Raw genomic sequence first — 20,494 nt, 5'->3', positions numbered from 1 at the left:
AAGGCTGCATTTTATTGGCTTTTGAATGATATTATATAAATTGGATTGAATTAGCACATCTTCCCAACTCCCTGGTGGACCGTGTGTGAGCTTTGATTAGAAAATGAGACCTACTATGATTAGCAATTAAAAATCAGAGACACTTTAACTGGCATATTTGAAGGCCATTTCTTCCAAAAATATTTGGCCACATTTCCTCTCATTCCCTATTATTGCATAAAGAGTGATTACTATTTGCATGTAATTATTTCTGGGTGAGAAAGAGATAGCAAGGTGAATTTTTAGTCTACATTAGAACTAGTCAATTAAAAATAGACACAATCAGAACTTCTTCAGGACTGTTTAGCGATTTAAAGTGCTAACCAAAAGTAATCTTACCTTATCAATTATATTATGTAAGCCAAAATCTGCAGAGCTCAAAAAACAGAGAAACTCATGGTATCTAGACCATAGCTGTTAAAATCTATTACACATGAGAGACATCTAAGTGATTTTTTATTTATCCCCTTCCTTTTCATCCCCATATCCAATCCATCACTAGGTTCTGTATTCTATTTCAAAAATCTTTCAAAGTATCTTTTATCCATCTCCAATTCTACCAACTTGAACTCTTGTTTAGATGATTAAAATAGTACACCCTTTCTAATTTCTCCTTTTCTTTCATTACTTCTATAGCCCTTCAGTAGACAGTAGTCTGGGCTAGATGGACAGATGGGGGGATAGATAGCTAAATAGCTAAATGGACAGGTAAAATTATGCTTTCTCCTTAAAATCATATTTCAAAGGCCCTGAAAAGAATATCTCGCTTCCTCTTTATAGCCTCCAGCACCTTGACTAATTCTCCAATCTTCTTCCAAGTTTCTCCCCCTCAATCATATTGACCATTAAAAAAAAAAATCTTGTTTCTTTTCTTCACAGTATATTTCAAATTTGTAATTACATTTTTATTTAGTTGTTTGTTTCTTCTCTGTCTCTTCCCACTAGAGGGTCAGATCCACAAGGGTAAGGCTTATATTTATAGCTGTAAGCGTTGAACCCTCAGTGCCTAGAATAGTTGTAGCACATATTAGACACTAAATATATTCTGAATGAATCAGTACAATGGAATCAGTAGTAGTCCTGAATGCATATTTTGAAGAAGTGCATCAATTTCTAACTCACAGATAAAGAAGACAATAAAATTAATACCATAATCAGAGGAAATTAAGGAAAAAAAAACACAAAAAAATACCCACAAAGTGTCACCAACCTATAGGCATTAGCTCACAGTCCAGGTCTGAGTAGTAGCAAAGACTAAATTGTTTTATTGTGAAATAAAATATATTCTTCTTTTCACTGACTAGATATGATAATTTTATCCACATCATTTTTTATCTCCTCTTTCTTATCTTACCCCATCAGTGAAGCTTCTATGAAAGTTGTCATAAATTTTGTTAAAAAATAAAACTCAGAATGACTGCAATCAGGTTTTATTGCTTAACCTATTTATGTCATATACCATCTGTATGAACTTGGAGGAAGGATTTTGTTTTTCTAAGCTTCAGTTTCCTTACCCTTACAAAATAGGGAAAATATCTACATGGATAAGTGATTGACAGATGAGAAAAAAATACATCTATAGTACGTTGGAGGAAAACAGGTCTTCAGTAAAGCTTAAAGAGTTATTTAATAAATAAAAAAAAGCTTTAGAGTAAGAAAACCCTGGATAAAAATACCAGCTCCAGGTATTATATATATTATTGTGAAGATGAGAGATAAGCACCAAGTATAGGAAATGCCTGACATGTATTTATTATTTCATTTTCTTAAAATTCAATTTAATTTTTTAATTATCTTTTTTTGAAGTTAATAGATCACACACAATGTGTTACATTAAAAAACATAAGGTTCCCATATACCCCATTCCCCACCGCCTACATCCATCATTTTTAAGTGTATTTTTTGAAGATACATAGATCACAAAAAATGTTATATTAAAAAATATAAGAGCTTCCCATATACCCCCCATGCCACCCCCACGCCACTCCTCCCACATCAACAACCTCTTTCATCATTGTGGTATATTTGTTGCATTTGGTGAACACATTTTGGAGCACTGCTGCACCACACAGATAATAGTTTACATTGTAGTTTACACTTTCCCCCAGTCCATTCAGTGGGTTATGGCAGGATATATAACGTTCAGCATCTGTCTCTGCAATATCACTTAGGACATTTTTAAAAATATCACTGATGTAGAGACAGTGGCCACTGGAGGTTCTAAGGGCAGGAAGAGGGAAAAACAAGTGTAATAGGTGACATTTTCAGAACTTGGGAAATGTCCTGAATGACATTGCAATGACACATGCAGGCCATTATATATCCTGCCATAACGTACATAATTGGGTGGGAGAGACAGGAAGCTAGAATGTAAACTGTAATCCACACTTAGTGGCAATGCTCCAAAATGTGTTCATTAATTGCCGTGAATGTACCTCATTAATGAAGGATGTTGCTAATGTGGAAGGTGTAGGTATAGGGAGCAGGGCATATGAGAATTCCCTATATTTTTTATATGACATCTGGATAATCTAAATATTTTTTAAAAGTAAATAAATAAATAATTATTATTATAGCAAATATCCTGGAGTCCCTAACTTCTGCTTGGAAGGGCAATGCCTTCTATTTCGAACATCCCCCTATCATCCTCCTCCCCACTGCCACCTGCAGCATGAGGTGGATCCCAGTCCCTTCAAGATCCAGAAAGAACTGCTTCACAGACCAGAGAAGGTTTTTTTCTGATAAAATAGTCCAGAAGTGCTTTTCAAAGCACAGAAAGATACACAACTGAAATCCATTATCGGGATTTGGAAGGCAAAAGAGAAAGTGACGCTGTATCCTTTAGCAGTGACTGCAGGCAGACAGGTGGGCACATGGCAGAATGACTTTCACACAGTTTCTTAGAGAGCTCCTAGTAATTGCCTGCTTCAAGGCTGCAGGTAGTTGGGACTGTCACCGAAGATTTTCTTTCACTTCTGGCAGGTCTTGAGTCTATGAATATTAGTCTATGAATATCACCTTTACACCCCCTACTCTTCCAATGGATATACAAACCTCTAATTCTCTTTATGAAAACTATTTCTACTCTGAATACCCCGCTTGTCTTCTATTTTTATCATCAAAACCTGTCTGATATTGATAAATTGTAAATAAAAACTAGAAACCTACCACATGTAATTCGAGGGTTGTATAATTTTTATTAGGTTACATCAATTGTATACTAAACTATATCTATATCTATATTTATACACATACATATAGTTGGTGGAGGAAATAAATAAGTGCTTTATGGAATTGTGACTATTGTTTCTTAGTTCTTTCTCTATATACCGTATTTTCATTTTCCTTGGCTGCCTATGCAAATACCTTGCAATAGGTCAGCTTGAACAATGGAATTTGTTAGTTCAAGGTTTTGAGGTTAGGAAAAACTCCAAATCAAGGGATCCTCATGGCAAGGCTTTCTTCCCAGACTGGTATTCTGGGGCAGTGGGAGCCCTTGGTCCTGGGCTCATTTGTCACATGCAATGCACCCAGCAGCCTCCTGGTCTCTCCCTTCTGTTCTGGATTCCGATTATGTTCAGCTTCTGGCTGCTCTCTCTGTCCGTCTGAATTCATTCCACTTATAAATGACATCAGTAATGGGATTATGACCCATCCCGGTTGAGGCGGGCCACACCTTAACTGAAGTAATCTCATCAAAAGGTCCTACTTACAATGGATGCGTACCCACAGGAATTGACTAAGTTTAAGAACATGTTTTTCTGGGGCACATACAACTTCAAACCATCACACCATCTCAACGTGCTATACTTGTTCCATTGTGTGTGTGTGTGTTATAATGATCTATTTTCTCACCATAAGAAAAAAAATTGCTATTTAATAATCTAGGTATTGCCAAACACAAAACCATTCCTGAGCTTTTGATCTCCTAAACATGAGCTACACAGCAATCAAGTACTTAAGTTTCATTATGTAGCGAAAGGCAGTGTTAGGTGCTTCAGTGGGTGGGCGAAAATATCAGGCATGATCTTTTTTATTAAAGTCCATTTCAGACATATTACATCAGCAAGGTATTTATACATATGAACATGAAAAAAATATAAGTCATACTGGTGATAAGTATAATAAGAGATAAGATAAAGGAGAGAGAAACAAGTGCCAAATGCTTAAGATAGTTTCATGAAGAACCTACATTTAATTATTTTTCTTTCCTAATTAAAATAATTATTTTCCAGGGGTACAGATTTGGAAGAAATTGGAAGTCAATTCCTATTAGATATAAATACTTATTCTACTAGTAGTTCCATTGTGTTAGAGAGCTTCCAGTTCATCTATACTTGCTTTATTGAAAAAGAAGAAAACATGAACGTCATGGACTTCAATGACTTGCTTTAGGATTTCTTGATCAATGGTACTTTCAAGATTTAAGCCTAAGTCTAAATTTCAAGTCTAGTGCTCCTTCCTCTATACCACATTGTTATTTAAGTAAAAACATTTCTAAATATGGTATCTGTGATTTAGCAGATGAATGTCCTTTCCCTTTTAAATGCATCTAAAATTTCTGGAAACATGAAGGGGTAGGTGATATTTTGGGACAAGACAATTTTATTGATGACTGACAATGCAATTATCTTTTCTCCAGAAGTGGGGATAGGTTTGGTGTCTCACAGATGCATTTTTGCAACCTTAGGGTTAGAAGATATAATTCTGCAAATGTGGAACAAGTAAAACTAAAGAAGCCCCTCTGAAAATTGAGCCTAGTAGTACCAACATCTAACCAAATTTCTTGATGACTGCTTAGCAAATTAGGGATAATTTGGATCAAAAATATCCAGCTCTGTCTAGTAGAAAGAGCAGTGATTTTAGAGAAAACCAGCCAGTTTCAGATCCAATTTCTAAGCCTCAGTTTTCTTATCTGGATAAAAGTATTATAAGACCAATCTTGCAGGATTGTTTGATGGTTACAGATAATATATGAAAATGTACAGCCAAAGTGCTTGGTACAAAGTAAATCCTTCTCCAAGACATAAATTGTTATAATTATTAGTCTCAATATTATTAAAAGCACCATGAAAGCACTCACTCCCAGACTGGCAATGTGTCTGGACCTGCAACATTACTTTTTTCTCAATTTAAATGGAAGAAAGAAACATCAAAACAGAAAGAGACATTTTTATAAAATCCAAACTGTTGTACACACATGGATTTCTATTTTGATAGTAGCAGATTCAATTCTCAGACTAATTAGTCCGGTAAAGTGATGATTGTCTATTGAAATTTTTAAGCAAGTGTTTTAGATGTCTAATCAAATTGAATTTGAATATTATCTCTCACAGTGGGATACACTCTTTGTTTTAATACTAACAAAATAAGCAATTAAAAAAGAAGCTTGGATTTCAGTATATTAATTTGGTTCCTCTTAGATTTTTTTACTCCTTTTAGAAGTGAAAACTTTAAAAATATGAAGGGGATATAAAGCTAATGTATATGTTTATTCATAAAAGCATAAAAGGGAATGCATATAATGATCAGCATTATAAAGATTTTGTGTATGAGCCAGGTCTTCAACCCTCTTTTGAAAATTATACATTGTGCAGATTATAAAACTCTGTATTGATGCATAGACTCTCCTGTGAAAGTGGCTGCTATTAAAAATATTTTAAAAGCATTATGGTAATTCTTAATCACTAGTTATTTTTTCATAGTCTAAAGAAATCAGAGGCATTGCTGATAGATTTAATGACACGAGAAACAATGGTGGGATTTTAGCTCTTTTCAGACCACCCACACCTCACTAAAAGAAAAAGTACGACCTGAACAAAGTATTCATTATCCCAATCAAACACTGAACATGAGGTTCTGTTAGTACTTATATAACTAACTCTAATTAAAACACCATGAAAACTGTGTAATGAGATCACTTTATCCTAAAACGTTTTTTGGGAGTTAGGATCATTCTTTTAACATTCTTAAAATCATATATTTGTACTGAATAGGTTGCTTAAAACTTGATTGCTGGGTAGCTGAGAGAATGTGGTTTTTAATAGTTCTGTCTAATGTCATTGCTTGCCTAAGTGTAAACTAGTTCTAACATCTTTCGAAAGCAAAGTTTTTGGAGCTTATGTATTTGAAAAACACTTTTAATGGATTGCTTGCTTTATTTATTCTTGGCTCAACGCAGGAGCATTTTGATATTTACATTGCTATTTTCCTGCTTTCAAGAATGCTATAAAAATTTTTTGCCTTGGCATGGACTGACTTGAAATTGACCTCTGAACTTACGCAAGGCCATTCTAGCCATCTCAGACAGGACTTCCTTTATTATGCACTTGCCTCTACTTTTTTCCATAACCACACAAAGCCAAGACCCTTGTTTAAGGACATACACATTCTCCTTCAATTTGCAAAAGGGTTGTGCTACCAAAACTACTGAGTATGACCTTTGGAACTCAGAAAGTATTTTTCCACAGAAATAGTATAAATACAGTTACTTAGAAAACCCCTGAAAGTCTGTTTAACCACAACGTAGCTGAAATACCAACAATTTAGAAAGAACAATGGGGCAATATTACAGCTCAAACAATAGTTTACTTTTAAAGATAATAAGTAGCTTTTAATTTATTTTTAATGGTGGCCCTTGAAGGTGTTTACTTCTTCTGAGAGTTCCATATCTATCTAGTAACTGGTACCATGCATTGGCTTATTCTGGCTTCCTTCTCAATTCCCTATACCTTGCAGGAAAAATCTGCTGTAATCTCTGATCCCTCCCTGCCCCATGCCACACAAGACTTTTTGTCCTTTGGCAATATTCAGCCATAATGCCACCTAACCCCATTTAATAGTGAGCAATGTGTGTGTGTGTGTGTGTGTGTGTGTGTGTGTATATATATATACACATATATATATATATATAAGAATAAGAAGGGCATAGCTTTAGCTGTTTAACTACCTTCTCTCTAAGTGGATAGAAAAACCTGAAAATATGATTTATATAGATTTCTGTTCCCATATATGATTGTGAGGTCATATTGATATATTTTGCTGGTTGACTATTTATAGAAAATCTTTGCCAATCATATTTTTTGCTAAGAACAGTTTTGGAATTCCAAGTTTTTCTATTTGTTAAAGTTAAAAATAAAAAATTTTTCTATGTCTGTGCAGTTTCGCACAGTCACTTTAAATAAAGGAGATAGTAAAAATTAATTCTCTTTCATTTTTAAGACCAAGAATGTTGGTATATGGCTGAGTGATGAAAGGAATTATAGAGACAGAATAGCAGTTTCAAGAACTCATGCCCTTAAAGCACTGCAAAAATTTGTGACAAGGCCAGGGATTTTTACTGAGATTTGCTTAAATAAACTAGGAAGAATGCATATTCAAAAGACATTAAAGTTTAAGCAAGAAATGGTGCCAAAATTTTAAAATGAGATTCAATCTTTAAAATATAGGACATGTAGAAGAATCTGCCCCTGAAAACCATGTTTCCTGGAGCAGTGTTTCCTGAAAACATAAAGTGGTTTGAGAGAAGACTTTCCTACTGTAAAAGATTTATTTATTTTGGATGACAATGCTATTTAAATCTTTTATTTTATATTTTTTAATTCATATTTAATCCCATTTCCCCCCAAAATTCTATTTCCTCTTGGATGTTGCCAACACTTTAACTGGTAAACAATTAGCAAATTTTATTAAGGGAAAGACTGTATATTGAAAATTAAAAATGGAAGAAATCTTACTGTATGACCCTGGGGAAAGAGAATTTTTGACACTTTTTTTTTTTAATATTTCTTCCTTGCTTAGAAGAGACATGGGAAAAAGACTTTGGGAACCAGAACACTATCAATGTCTAAAAAATAAACATAAAAAAATGATAGAAGGTTATAAAAATTATTTTGGTTTTATAATACTTGTATAGAAGTCTATAGTTAATGGAGTAGGTCCTCAAATTTTATTTCATTATATCCTTATATTAATAACCCTGTGAGCTTTTCTAGTTTAGAGTGAGAAACTGAGGCTCAGAGATGCTAATTAACTTGATAAATGTGAAAGTCATCCAAATAGTATGAAATTTTCCTATCAAACTCCTCCCCACTTTAATAAATCCCAAGCCCAGTGCTTTTCCTACAAAAGTACCATTGCATATTATTTTTCATTCTGAAAGCTATTCTTCAATGGGCAAACTAGATGCTGATAATGAAAGGAAATTTTAAAAATATATTGAAGGGGGAAGCAGCTGTGTCTCAATTGATTGGGCTCCTGTCTACCATATGGGAGGCCCTGGTTTCCCATCCCAGGACCTCCTTATGAAGGCAGGCTGGCCCGTACCTGTGGAGAGTTTGAACAGACCATGCCTGCTGGGAGAGCTGGCACAGCAAGATGACACAGCTAAGGGAAACAAGCAGACACAGAAGAAGGCGCAGCGAATGGACACAGAGCAGACAGCAAGCAAGCTGCAAGGAGGGGATAAATAAATAAATTAAATCTTTAAAATATATATGTATGTATATATACACATATATTGAAGGGAGTGAATGTGGCTCAGGCAGTTGGGTGCCTGCCTCCCACATGGAAAGGCCCAGGTTTGGTTCCTGGTGCCTCCTAAAAAGGACCAACAGACACAATGAGCAGACATTGAGCAGACAATGAGGAAAAACAATGAGTTGACAACTAGCAAAAACAATGAGCAAATAGATGAGGGAGCCATTTTGGGGGGTGAGGATTTATATTGTAGTAAGGAATGCACAGGTTCACCAGGTCAGACTGCTTACTCTGCCTTTATCTACACTGAGTTTAAAAGAACACAGCAACAACAAAATACAGATGCCAAGAAAGCCCCCTCTAGATGTACCCGGTCCCCAAGAGTAGTAGAGTAGTCCCTATTGGAATCACAGTGGAAGAAGAGCCAAGATGGAGGATCCCAAATTCTTCAGAATGTCCCACTCAGGCAGAGTCAGAAGTTTGCATCGCTGGATTTTGACAGAATTAATATTTCAGTGATGCTATTTAGTTTTTAATATGTTTTCACTAACATGGTACCTGATCACATATGCTGTTCACTGCTCCCCATTGCCTACCAGTCTCAGTACCTCTACACTAATTTCTAACTCTTTCATTATGGGATGTATCACTAAGTAGAATATCATTGTGCTCCTCCCTAGTTACCTCACTCAGGATTAAAAATCACCTTATAGAGTTTGTGAGACTCAATACAGTGAGTGCCATTGAATCAGAATTTTAGATTTGAAAGGGTTTTAGAAATTATCTGTCAACAACTTTTCATATAAGTACATGAAGATGCAGAGATACTGACTGCCTTATCTAATGGGCTAGAGAAATGGGACAGAGAAGAGGCTCTTTCCACCATTCAACCCTGGCTTTTAGGGGAAACCCTAAAAAACCTGAAATGGGATCCTCATAGCCATTCAATTCCAAAGTTCATCAATTCTTCCTTAATAACATCTCTCAAGCCTACCCTTTCCTCTTCATTCCTAATTTGTCAAATCATGTTCTCATCACCACATGCCTTTCCTCTAGCTGTTGACTTCCTGAAGGTATCTGTTTTCTCCTGACCCCAGGGCACTCCACCTGGACCACCAGTGAAATCTTTCTACAGCACAGATTTGTAAATAGCTTCTTTTGTGTGATGAATGAAGTAAAACTCAACAGAGCATATAAGGTGTTATACAATCTGATTTGTACCTTTCCATAACCCAATAATCACTTGAACACCTCTAGTTCATGACCTCTATCTCTCAGCCCACTGCACACAGGCCCTCCTCTCTGCCTTCTTTCACACTATTCTACTCTTCTGGAAATGCTCCCTGGTTTAATAAGCATCCTACTATTCTCTGGAGCTCCAGATACTTTTCTCCCTTTCTCTGTATGGTCTTTCCTGACTGGTATAGGATAATCGTTCCACTCTTCACTAAATTCCAAAAGCACTTATTGCTTGTAGCATTCAATGAGCACTTTGCATAAATATTCTGCACCTTTATTTGATTTACAATATACACTTTACTTCTTAAATTAGATCTAGCTCATTGAAGGTAGAGATCTTGTACTGTCAGTTCCCAGCAGTACACCTGCACAGAGCAATGCTCTTTCTTTTTGAGAACTATAGTCAGCTTTAGAAAAGAAATCATGGGATGCAAAAACCTTTGAATATTTGATGTCAAATTATGGGAAAAAATGTCCACATATTCCAAAAATAATACATTTCAAAGTTTAGTGGTACATTTGTTGAGGCAGTGTACTTTGAGACATGATCCTAATTCCAAATGCCATATTTGGCTTTATATAGTAAACTTCTGTCAACAACTTCCTTAAAGAACAAATCACTTTTGACTTTCTTCTTGTATATTTGATGAAAATACTTATAACACCTTTGGGTTAGGGAGTGAAATTCCTTTGTGAATAACATCGCTAAAGTTTAACATAAACAAAAATTAATTCTGTTCATAAAATATTCTTTTCTAAATTGTTAACATTTAACATTTTTTCTCTTTTCTCCATATAGTTATAAATACTCTAACAATAAGTCATTTTTTTTCATTTTCTTAAACCACACATCTTCCTGTCACACCCAAGTTTTTATTATGAGCATTTCCTTTCCCATAAAGAATGTGCTTATAAGGATTAAGAGTGAAAATTCTACTGTAATTTTGAAATAGTTACATCAATAATATTTAGAAATGTAGAATCTCTCAAAAAAAAAAAAACAAAAACCATGAAGGAGGATGATTTGTTATATCTTTCAGAAATGAAGTAAAAAATGTGATAATATTGGGGCATTGGGACAAAGGTCAATAGACATACAAAATGAAGCTATTTGCATTCTATTTGCATTCTTTAACATACATATGAATTTTTAAAATCAGAAGAATAGCATATATTCAATAACTATAGAAATACTTTAGAATAATATCAAACTATTGGACAACAAGCTTTCAGTCTGAAAAACTGTTAAAATAATACTGAAATAGAACATTATCATAATCAACATTTTGAGCCTAGCACAAATGGATTAAAATGTATGGTATAATGTAATCATTTACTTACAGGAAAAAAGTCACTTTTCACCATTGTTAACCCACAACCAGATTAGTATTTACTTTTCTAATCAGACAAAATGCATAATAAAGTAAACTGAATCCATGAATATTATTAAAAGGGGAATAAAAAATTTACTAGATATATAACTCAGACATAGAGAGGTCTCCCATATCTATTGCAAGTACCAAGAAAAGCAAATGGGAAAATAGTTTACTCTACCATAACAAAAAATCTATATTCTTAATATATGATTTTTATGAATTTCTAAATTTTTAATAAATTATAAATGAAGAAAATGCAATAACTTTATACTATATCTTCTGAAAATTATGATTTACTCATCTGATATAGATTGTTTTAATAGTATTTGATTTAAAAATGTGATCTGATTTTTTTTCTTTAGCAATATTATATCTACAATATAATATATTTTAATTAATTTCCTTTTCTGAAATTAATTACAGAAAATTTTGTAATTCTGTCTCCCCACTTCAACCCTAGAATATAGCCTCATCAGGGCAGGTATTTCTATTGTTTGTTAGTTAATTTAACTTTACATGACTGCTATATCTCTGGTAATTAAAAGAGTACATGGGGCATAGAGATTGCCTTATAAATATCTGCTGTAATGAACAAATGTTTTCTCAGTCTTATGATATAGGACCATAGTGACAGAGAAATAATATAAAATAAGGATTTTATATGTGGATTTGAGTTTAAATCATAAAGGCAAATCACCAAAATCAGAAGTAAAAAAAGAACTTCCAAAAGGATTTCATCCTATCATCTCATTTTATAGATGTAGAAATTAAGACACAAAAAGATTGACTTGTCAAATCACAGAATTTTGGTATTAAAAGCTACCTTAAACCTCATGTAGTCCGAATATTGAGATGATGCTTAGGACTTCCCAGCCTATGCTTAAACACCTATCATGACGGTGAGTTCACCACCATATAGGGATATCATATTCTATCTTTTAAGAGCACCGCTTATTAGAAGCATCTTTCTTGTGTGCAATTAAGAGCTGTATTCCCATTTTATTCAATTTTTTAATCCTAGTTACAGCCTTTGGGCACACATAGTATGTTTGATCCAGGCCTTTCATAAAGACAAAGAACAGCTGGGAAAGGAGTGATGTAGGAGGACAATTTACCCCATAACTATGACTCTCATTCATAAAAAGCCTCAAATTTAAATTTTTACAGTGCGTTAAAATGCAACATGAATATGAATATACATACATAAGCATATTTAGACAAACACATAGATACATGCATATTCACACATATAATATAGATACATTAAATTGTGATATATAAATATACATTATACACAAGTACATGGATATGTATATTGGTATTTGTGTTTAGTAGAAAAATCAAACAGTTAAATAAAAACATTTAAAATATGCCACAATTTTTAAACCCTATTTTGGTTTTTGTTTATTTTTGCTATATCAGGAAACTCAAAAATAAAACCATGTTGTGCTGATCTCAGCCCCTAAGAGCTCTTCCACTTGAAAACTATAAAAATATTTATAGGGAGCTCTCTTTTGTGACCCTCCAACCAACTATTCTTAATTCATTAGTTGTTTGAAGATCTATCTAAATTCTTCTCTCCTCTGAATATTCAACTTCTTTAATTCTCATTTAAAAATTTTTTTAGAATTATATGCAATTATCTAAGTGTGGTCTTGGCAGCGGAAAATAAAAGGACCTATCTCCTGATCCGTTTTAAAAGTTTAGGTCAAAACATAAGCAATCACATTTGCTTTTCCAGTAGCCAAATCACATTTGACATATATTGGCCTTAATATGAAAAAGGAATAAAAGGAAAACTTTAGCCATTTTTCCACGAACTACTGCAAAACCAAGTTTCCTTTGTTATATGTACACATAAAAACACAGACATACAAATGTGCAGTTGGATTTTTCTGAGGGGAGTTTGGTTCTCAAATTGGAAATATAATAACTGCTTTTCAGTTTTGTTTTACTTATAAACAGCACTATGGTAAGAGAAGGTGCATATTCTGAGAATTAATCACAAAAATCCAACTGAGGTGGCAAAAAATATAAATTTTGAAACTCGTATCCTACCTATAAAATCCTGGTGGCACCTGACGCACCAGGAAGTTTTTCTCCATGTCTTGAAGAACATCATTCAGCATTCGTACACGGATGGGAGTTCTCTCCTTGGGGTCATTAGCAGGACGCATCTCATCCGACTGAAAGAGCTCCGCACTCTCCCGCAAGCGTGAGGCCACAGCTAGCACCTGAGGAATGCTGGGTAGGTACGCTGGTGAAGATAAGTGAAACCGTCTCAGAAAAGACATTCTCAAAGGCACGAAATAAGCATTTTACAAACATGGCTATAAATTATAAATATGAAAGCAAACCAGACAGACCACTAAAGATGAGGGGATTTGTCATTGCATTCTTTTGTCTGTCACTTGGCAAAGACAAAGGCCTAAGTATTTTAAATCATGCTTTTTACAAAGAAGATTCAATATAAATTAAACGTTGATAATTTGTGCATTAAGTCAAAAACATTGCTGTGTGAGTTTTTACATTCTATTCAATTAAGTGTGTTGTTGTTAACATAAATACCTACTAACTGTTGCAAGATTGCTATGTTCAAAGTAACCATGTTGACCACTTTACATAATTATATCATTAAATATTCACCAAACCTTGTATTGTCCTGTTCATTTCATAGACAATGAGGATGAATTAAGGTCAGCAAATTATTGTAGGTCACCCAGCAAGTACAGAACAGGCCAAAATTCAAATTCTGACTGAAAAATTCATGCTCACTGTGAAGTATCCTGAATTCTCCCCTCCAAAAAAATTTTATGAAAGGAGATGTTACCTTTCTGAGAACATGAGTTACATTATTAAATGCTGTTACTGTCTTTTGGGCTTTTTTTATCTTTACTAGACATTTCCCATAATGCAAAGTTGAAAAATGTCTTTGACCTGAAAATATCTGAAAACTGTACTGTGTGGCATTTTGTACTGCTTCATTTAGTTTATGAGATGATTTTTGTTTGTGGTCCTTTCTTCTCTCTTTGTATAACTTCCGGAGCCATTCTGATATAAATGGTGATGGCAAAAGGACCACGGGACACTACTTTGACCAAGAGAAAAGCAGCATTAATATAGAGGTCATGGCCCATGGACACTGGAGTCAAACCTCCTGAGTTCAAGTCCCTGTCCCACCATTTAGCAACTTTGTGGGATTGGGGAAGCTGTGCCTCAGTGTTCTCAACTATAATATGAACACAATAGTAGTACCTACTTCATAGAATTGTTATGAGGACTAAATGAATAATTCTTGTAAAGCATTTCTCTATAGGTAAGTGGTTCCCAATTAATATGATGTGATACCTTGTTTAACAACTATTCTTTAATCATGCCATGAAAGGGACATTCCCTCTTCATTTTCTTCCAGATACACCTACCAGTGGGGTCAATTCTGGGATGAAGCAACAGTTAGAGGACTCATTCTTGGAGATCAGGTAAACAAAGTCACCTACAAGGTCAGCATGACACTGCAAAGGATTACATCTGGTCAAGGTAATGAAGGAGCATGGGCTGGTAAACCTAAGTTGGCATCTCTGATAGCATAGGCTTGAGAGAGGCATATGGAGGGATGAAAGATGTCTCATTTGGGCCTTCACTAGAGAGCATCTAGTAAAGAAGGGAAAATCACAAAAGGAGTTTTTCTCCAAATGAAATCCAAGGGTTATCAGCTCCCCAAACACCTGGTTTTTATGAAAATGTAGATTCCCAGACCTGTTGAATCTCCCTAGGACTAGAGCCTAAAATCTCCATTTTAACAAGCCCCCCAGATTATTCTAAGAATTTTAAGGTTTAAGAATCACTGCTGGTCACACTGAATGAAATAAGCCAGGCAGAAAAGGACAAACATTGTAGGATCTCATTGATATGAACTAATTAGAATAAGCAAATTCATAGAGTCAAAAGCTAGATACAAGTTTCCAGGGACAAGAGTCAGAATAGGGAATGAGGAGTTAATACTTAATTGGCACAGATTTTTTTGTTTGAGGTGATGGGAAAGTATTGGTACCAGAAGATGGTGATGGTAGCAAGACATTGTGAGCATATTTGATAGCACTGAATTACATATTTGAATATTGTTAAAAAGGGAAATTTTAGGTTGTATATCTGCTACTAGAATAAAAAGAAAAAAACAACAATATAGGACTGTACAACACAGATTGACCTAGTGTACACTATGGACTGTACTTAATTTTTTAATATTGTTTTCATCAGTTGTAACAAAGGTATCACACTAATGCAAAGTGTTAATAATAGGCAAACTATGTGTGTGAGGGGTAGGGGTAGGTGGGAACTCTGTTTTCTGCATGATTTTTCTGTAAACCTACAACTTCTCTCTCTCTATATATATGAAAGAACCACTGTAAAAGGGTGAAAGACTAAGAAAGGGAAAACTAGGTTTGATGCACCATTGATGCTTGAAATACATCTGTTATAGAGTTACCAAACTCTAACATAATGATCTTTTTTTGCCTCTCATTCCCATTAGATGGAGACTATTTTACATTTTAGTTTCTATAGAGCCCAGCACAGTCCTGACATCTGAATAATCATTTACTAAATAAACAAAATAGATTCAATAAATATGTTTGGAAAAAAATTCAGTATCTGAAAGAAGACTATGAGAAGAGTTAAGTATTTTTATGAGGGCTAAAAAGTGATTTACAGGGAAAACAGGTGTGGCCCAATTAGTTGGGCTCCCATCTACCACATGGGAGGCCCTGGGTTCACGACCTGGGGCCTCCTTGTGAAGGCAGACTCGCCTGCACACACTGTGGAGCGCGACCCGGCCCACAGGTGCCGCAGAGCGCTGACTCAGCAAGGTATCCCAACAAAAAAGGGAGACAAGCAAAAAAAAACCATAGAAGAGCATGCAGTGAATGGATGGACACAGAAAGCAGACAGCAAGCAAGCAGCAAAGAGAGAGGGGAGATTAAATAAATAAATACAGACACAGAAAAATGCACAGCGAATGGACACAGAGAACAGACAGCATGCAAAAAAGCCACAAGGGGGTAGGGGGGATTAAAAAAAAGATTCACGGGTAGACTTTTCTTCAGTGGAGAGTACTTAGAGAGCATAAATTTTGCTAATTTTATATGTCTACAAATCTAGTTAAAGATTGTGGTAGATGAAGAAATAAATACATGGGGTTAATATGTAGCTCTTTCTTCAGTGAAATAGCAATACAATAAAACCAATTGTAGGAGTTCACAATATTTTGACATTTTGGTGTTCTCTAAGTACTTTCCAAACTCATTAGTTACTTAGTTTGATTTCACAGCAAAACTTGAGGTAGTAATAGAAATTAGAGTTTTGCTCTTGATAAAATCTAGTTATGGAGAACATAACAATAAAATTCCATTTTTGAAAATATAATTTATCTTAAATTCTAATGATTTGCCAAGAATGTCTGGTGACTTTATAGGGTATATCTTTGTACCAACGAGAAAAAAATGGTTAAGTCACCTTTAGATTACACTGGAATTGAAGAACTGAACAACATAAAAAACAAATTTGACATCCTTGAGAGCCTCCATTTAGAAAAGAAATATCTGTTCTGATCTAACTGTACGTTACAGAATTGAAGACATTGCTACTGAATCAAATGAGAAAAATTGAACCATTCTACCTTATTTAGCTTTAAATGAATTTATCTTTCATGGAGGTATGGAAGTAAAAAACTGACAGATTTTGGAACTGACTAGTTCCAGGAAGAACACTGATGGTAGAAGTCTGCAACCCACAACATACTCTATACATTGCTTCAAGGGTGTGAGGTTGTGAATTGAAAAGTATCTCTCCTTTCAGTGTTCATGCAATCATTTTCAAGATCCCTGGTAACCATTTCTATACAAATTAGAGCTTATTTGTCCCTTTAAGTAGGACACAGAAATACCACTTTGCTACATAAGCTTTTGTGATCCAAAATGATTTCTCTTTTCTTCCTTCTTGCTCCTCCAGGCCCTTACAAGAATGTCAGCTCTGTGAGGGAAGAGACTTTTGTCTGTTTTGTTCACTGCCATTTCCTAGCACCTAAAACCAGCATATCTTAATTAATGACTGATTGAATTATGAATTTCTAACATAGAATCATGGCATCTGTAATATTTTTACCCTTATTTGCCTTGTCTCTCTCTTCTCCTTGACTGAAAAGAACTTCACAAGGTCAGGAAAGATGACATCTCTTTCTGTACCCTCAGAACCTAACACAACACCTGCTATAGGATAGTCATTTATTAAATTTGCTATTGAGTGAATGTTGCATAATTAGTTAGTATATTACTTGTGATATATTATTATATTAAACAATGCATACAAAATCAGTCAGCAAGATGTGGGGCATAAGAAGCATAAACTAATGTTATTTCTTTTATTTTCTTGTCCAAAACTAACAATAAATGCAAAGGAAAAAATAAAGGAGAGAAAATATCATTTTAGTGTAATGATAAGTTATATTAAGTAAATTGAATTAAAATAGGCACAGAAATTAGAGACAAGGTACTGTTTTTTAAAGGCATGCAAAAACACCATATTGACAATTTCCTCCACGGAGATGGTGCTCCTCAATCATTTTCCCCCAATCCATGCCCCCCAATCATATCAGTCTCCTCCCCTTCTACACTTTAATAAGGATTCCCTAGTTTATTTTGTAGGGCCTATGACTCAGGATCCCTTTCTTCTTTCCATGGACTGGCATCTCAAACCTCTGAAGAATAAGGAAGGGAATAATAAAAAGGGTAAAGGAATGAAACAGCCAACCTTTAAAAATGATTCTTTTATAGCTTTGCTTCTGGTGAAAACTCAACCATTAATAAGTTTTTGTAAGATGATAGAACATGCTGATGTCTAATAAATATTGAAACTCAACCTTAATATAATACAAAATAATTGAGACTACCTTACTGAGTCTTATTTTGTATGTTATTTATTAAATACTGGAAGAGAGACAATGCCTATCTCTAACCTTGATAAATTCCTGATCTAGTTAGAAATGCATATTATATACATAAACAGGCAAGATATAAATGTGTCAAATGAAATAAATGCTCTTGAGGATGACTGAAGAGATCACTGTGCACAAGAGTGCTCTAAGTAGATTCCAGGGAAGAAGTGAAACTTAAAGGTTTGTTCATGGATTTCCCAGAAATCAAGGGCATCTGAAATGAGTTCTTAAAAATTCTAGGACTTTATTGGTATGAAAACAATTGAATGAAATTTTTCCAGCTGTAAACAATCAATTTTCCCTTTCTCTCTCCTTCTGTTCTCACACATCTAGGGAGTAAGTTTACCTGTAGTGCAAACACCTTCACCTTTCTAGCTTGTCATGAAAAGAACAGAGAAGGATACTATAAGCATATTGTATCCTTTCCAGTTGAAGAGGAGGAAGGAAGGGAGGGAGGGAAGGAAAGGAACAAAGAAGACAGACTTAATAGATCTTTAGTTAATCAATATTGCAATCTAGACAGGCCATTTGAGGAAAGACTCTAAAATGTACTAGAAAAAACATATCCTTACTGCTCAGGGAACTTCCTACATTCTAGCCGAACATCACCCTAGATCCCTCATTCCCTCAAGTTACTTCACGAGGCAATGTGGTATCCCGAAAAGGCTTTAGCATCTAACATTCCTAGATTCAAGCCCTGAACCTAATAGTTATTAAGTGTCTAAACATGGGTAACACAAAAACCCAATGGAAGCCCAGTTTCTTCATCTTTAAATTAGCCTTTATTCTGTACTGAGTTTAGTTAATAATGCTAAAGTTAAATATCAAAAAGAATGTAAGGTACTTAGAGTACCTGGGTTTTGTAAAGTGATTCTTAAAGGCTAAGGTACTTCCCAGGGAATTTATTCTACTTAAGGACCTTGATATAGGATCCTAAAAACCTTCCAAGAGTGGATCAGAAGCTTAAAAGGACTTCCTATAGGTTCTATCTACTTAAGGCCTCTAAGATTTCTAGGAAAGATTAGTAATTACAGCATTTACTGCAACCATTAAATCTATACATGCTCTAACCTCCCAGGACCTGGTAACTTCACAAACCACTTTGTATCCTGAGGCATTTCATAACTTGAGTTACAGTTGAGCATCAACTTTGTATATTAAGTCTGTTCTACAACCTCCTGGAAATATTTGACTGTCCTATTTTAAGAAGTGAATTTTCAACCTACCACTGTGGTGCCTCTTCAGAGTTTCATACTCCAAAAGTTTTATATTTTAGTTTATTTTCATTTTTCTTTCTTTTGGTTCTATTTTGTGGTTCTATTTTAAAAGACCCACTCAATTTAAATTTAAATTCATAGTAAAATGTACTGGTCACACTTGTAAACTACAATTTTATATCAAAGAAGCATAGCTTTTTTTCTTTAATAGTATTTCACAGAATCTATTCTTCTATGATGAGCTTATCACAGTTTTAAAGGTGCTAACAATTGCACAATCACAGCTTAGACTGCACTGATTTATGGTGACAAAAAAAGTATGATTTATGTTCCACATAATACAGTGGTTAAAAGCAGAATAGAAGACTGTTTGGGGGGGGGTGCATGCTACTTAATGCCATCTTAAAAATATCTTATAGCATTACTAAAGAGAAGGAAAGAAATTGGCAATATGATTTCAGCCAGGGGAAACTACAGTCCTTTATTATCCTACATTTTCTATTCTTTATGCTGCCTTCTTTAGTATGAATCACAATGAATCATCTCAGCTGGTTATTTAAAGATGTTAAACAAACAACCAGGTAAAGAAAGAAATCTTGGAGCTAGTACACTATTGCTAATCAAACAATCTAACACTGATTTTACAGTGCATAGATAAATGGATATTATTTAAAGATGCAATATGCCAAGAAGACAGTGGATGATTTTAACTGAATGAATACAAGAGAGATTCTTTTTACAGATGTCAAAGTAGCATGTTTAGCAGGATTACTTTGGCCATTTAAAAAAAAAAAAGGCACCATTTTACTGTATTTTAAAGATTACCAGTGATCCAGGTAGCCAAGGCAGATGCCGATCTACCAAGACCATCGACATATTTCATGTACTGGGTTCTGTCAACTGTGTCTGTCTGAACCATAGACTCTTCATGGCTTACAGAGACTGCTGCTGTGTTATGTTTGCCATAGCATGATCTGGCTACTTTGGAAGAGTGAGTCAGTTTTCTTGAATGAATTAAATTTGCATGTAGTCATTCTTCTCCCTATCCTCCTGAGGCAGAAAGATGGAGTTGTGTATCTAATAACACATTTGAGTCTAATTATGTATTGGCTAAATCAGGACACTGAAGGAAAAAAAAATATGGCTTAAATATTATT

General features: G+C 34.6%; 1 protein-coding gene across 2 annotated transcripts in view; it reads right to left on the bottom strand.

The window, feature by feature from the left end:
* The window catches only part of NAALADL2 (N-acetylated alpha-linked acidic dipeptidase like 2), a 1,069,483-nt gene that overhangs the window by 43,008 nt on the left and 1,005,981 nt on the right, over positions 1-20,494 (bottom strand). For both annotated transcript variants that reach the window (XM_058295357.2, XM_071214619.1), the window contains exon 13: positions 13,191-13,389. In XM_058295357.2, the coding sequence (XP_058151340.1) occupies positions 13,191-13,389 (199 nt within the window). The remainder of the gene's footprint in view (positions 1-13,190; positions 13,390-20,494) is intronic.

This window comes from Dasypus novemcinctus, chromosome 4 (assembly GCF_030445035.2).
Source record: "Dasypus novemcinctus isolate mDasNov1 chromosome 4, mDasNov1.1.hap2, whole genome shotgun sequence".
Classification (NCBI taxonomy): domain Eukaryota; kingdom Metazoa; phylum Chordata; class Mammalia; order Cingulata; family Dasypodidae; genus Dasypus; species Dasypus novemcinctus.
This window is presented reverse-complemented; position numbering and strand designations above follow the sequence as displayed.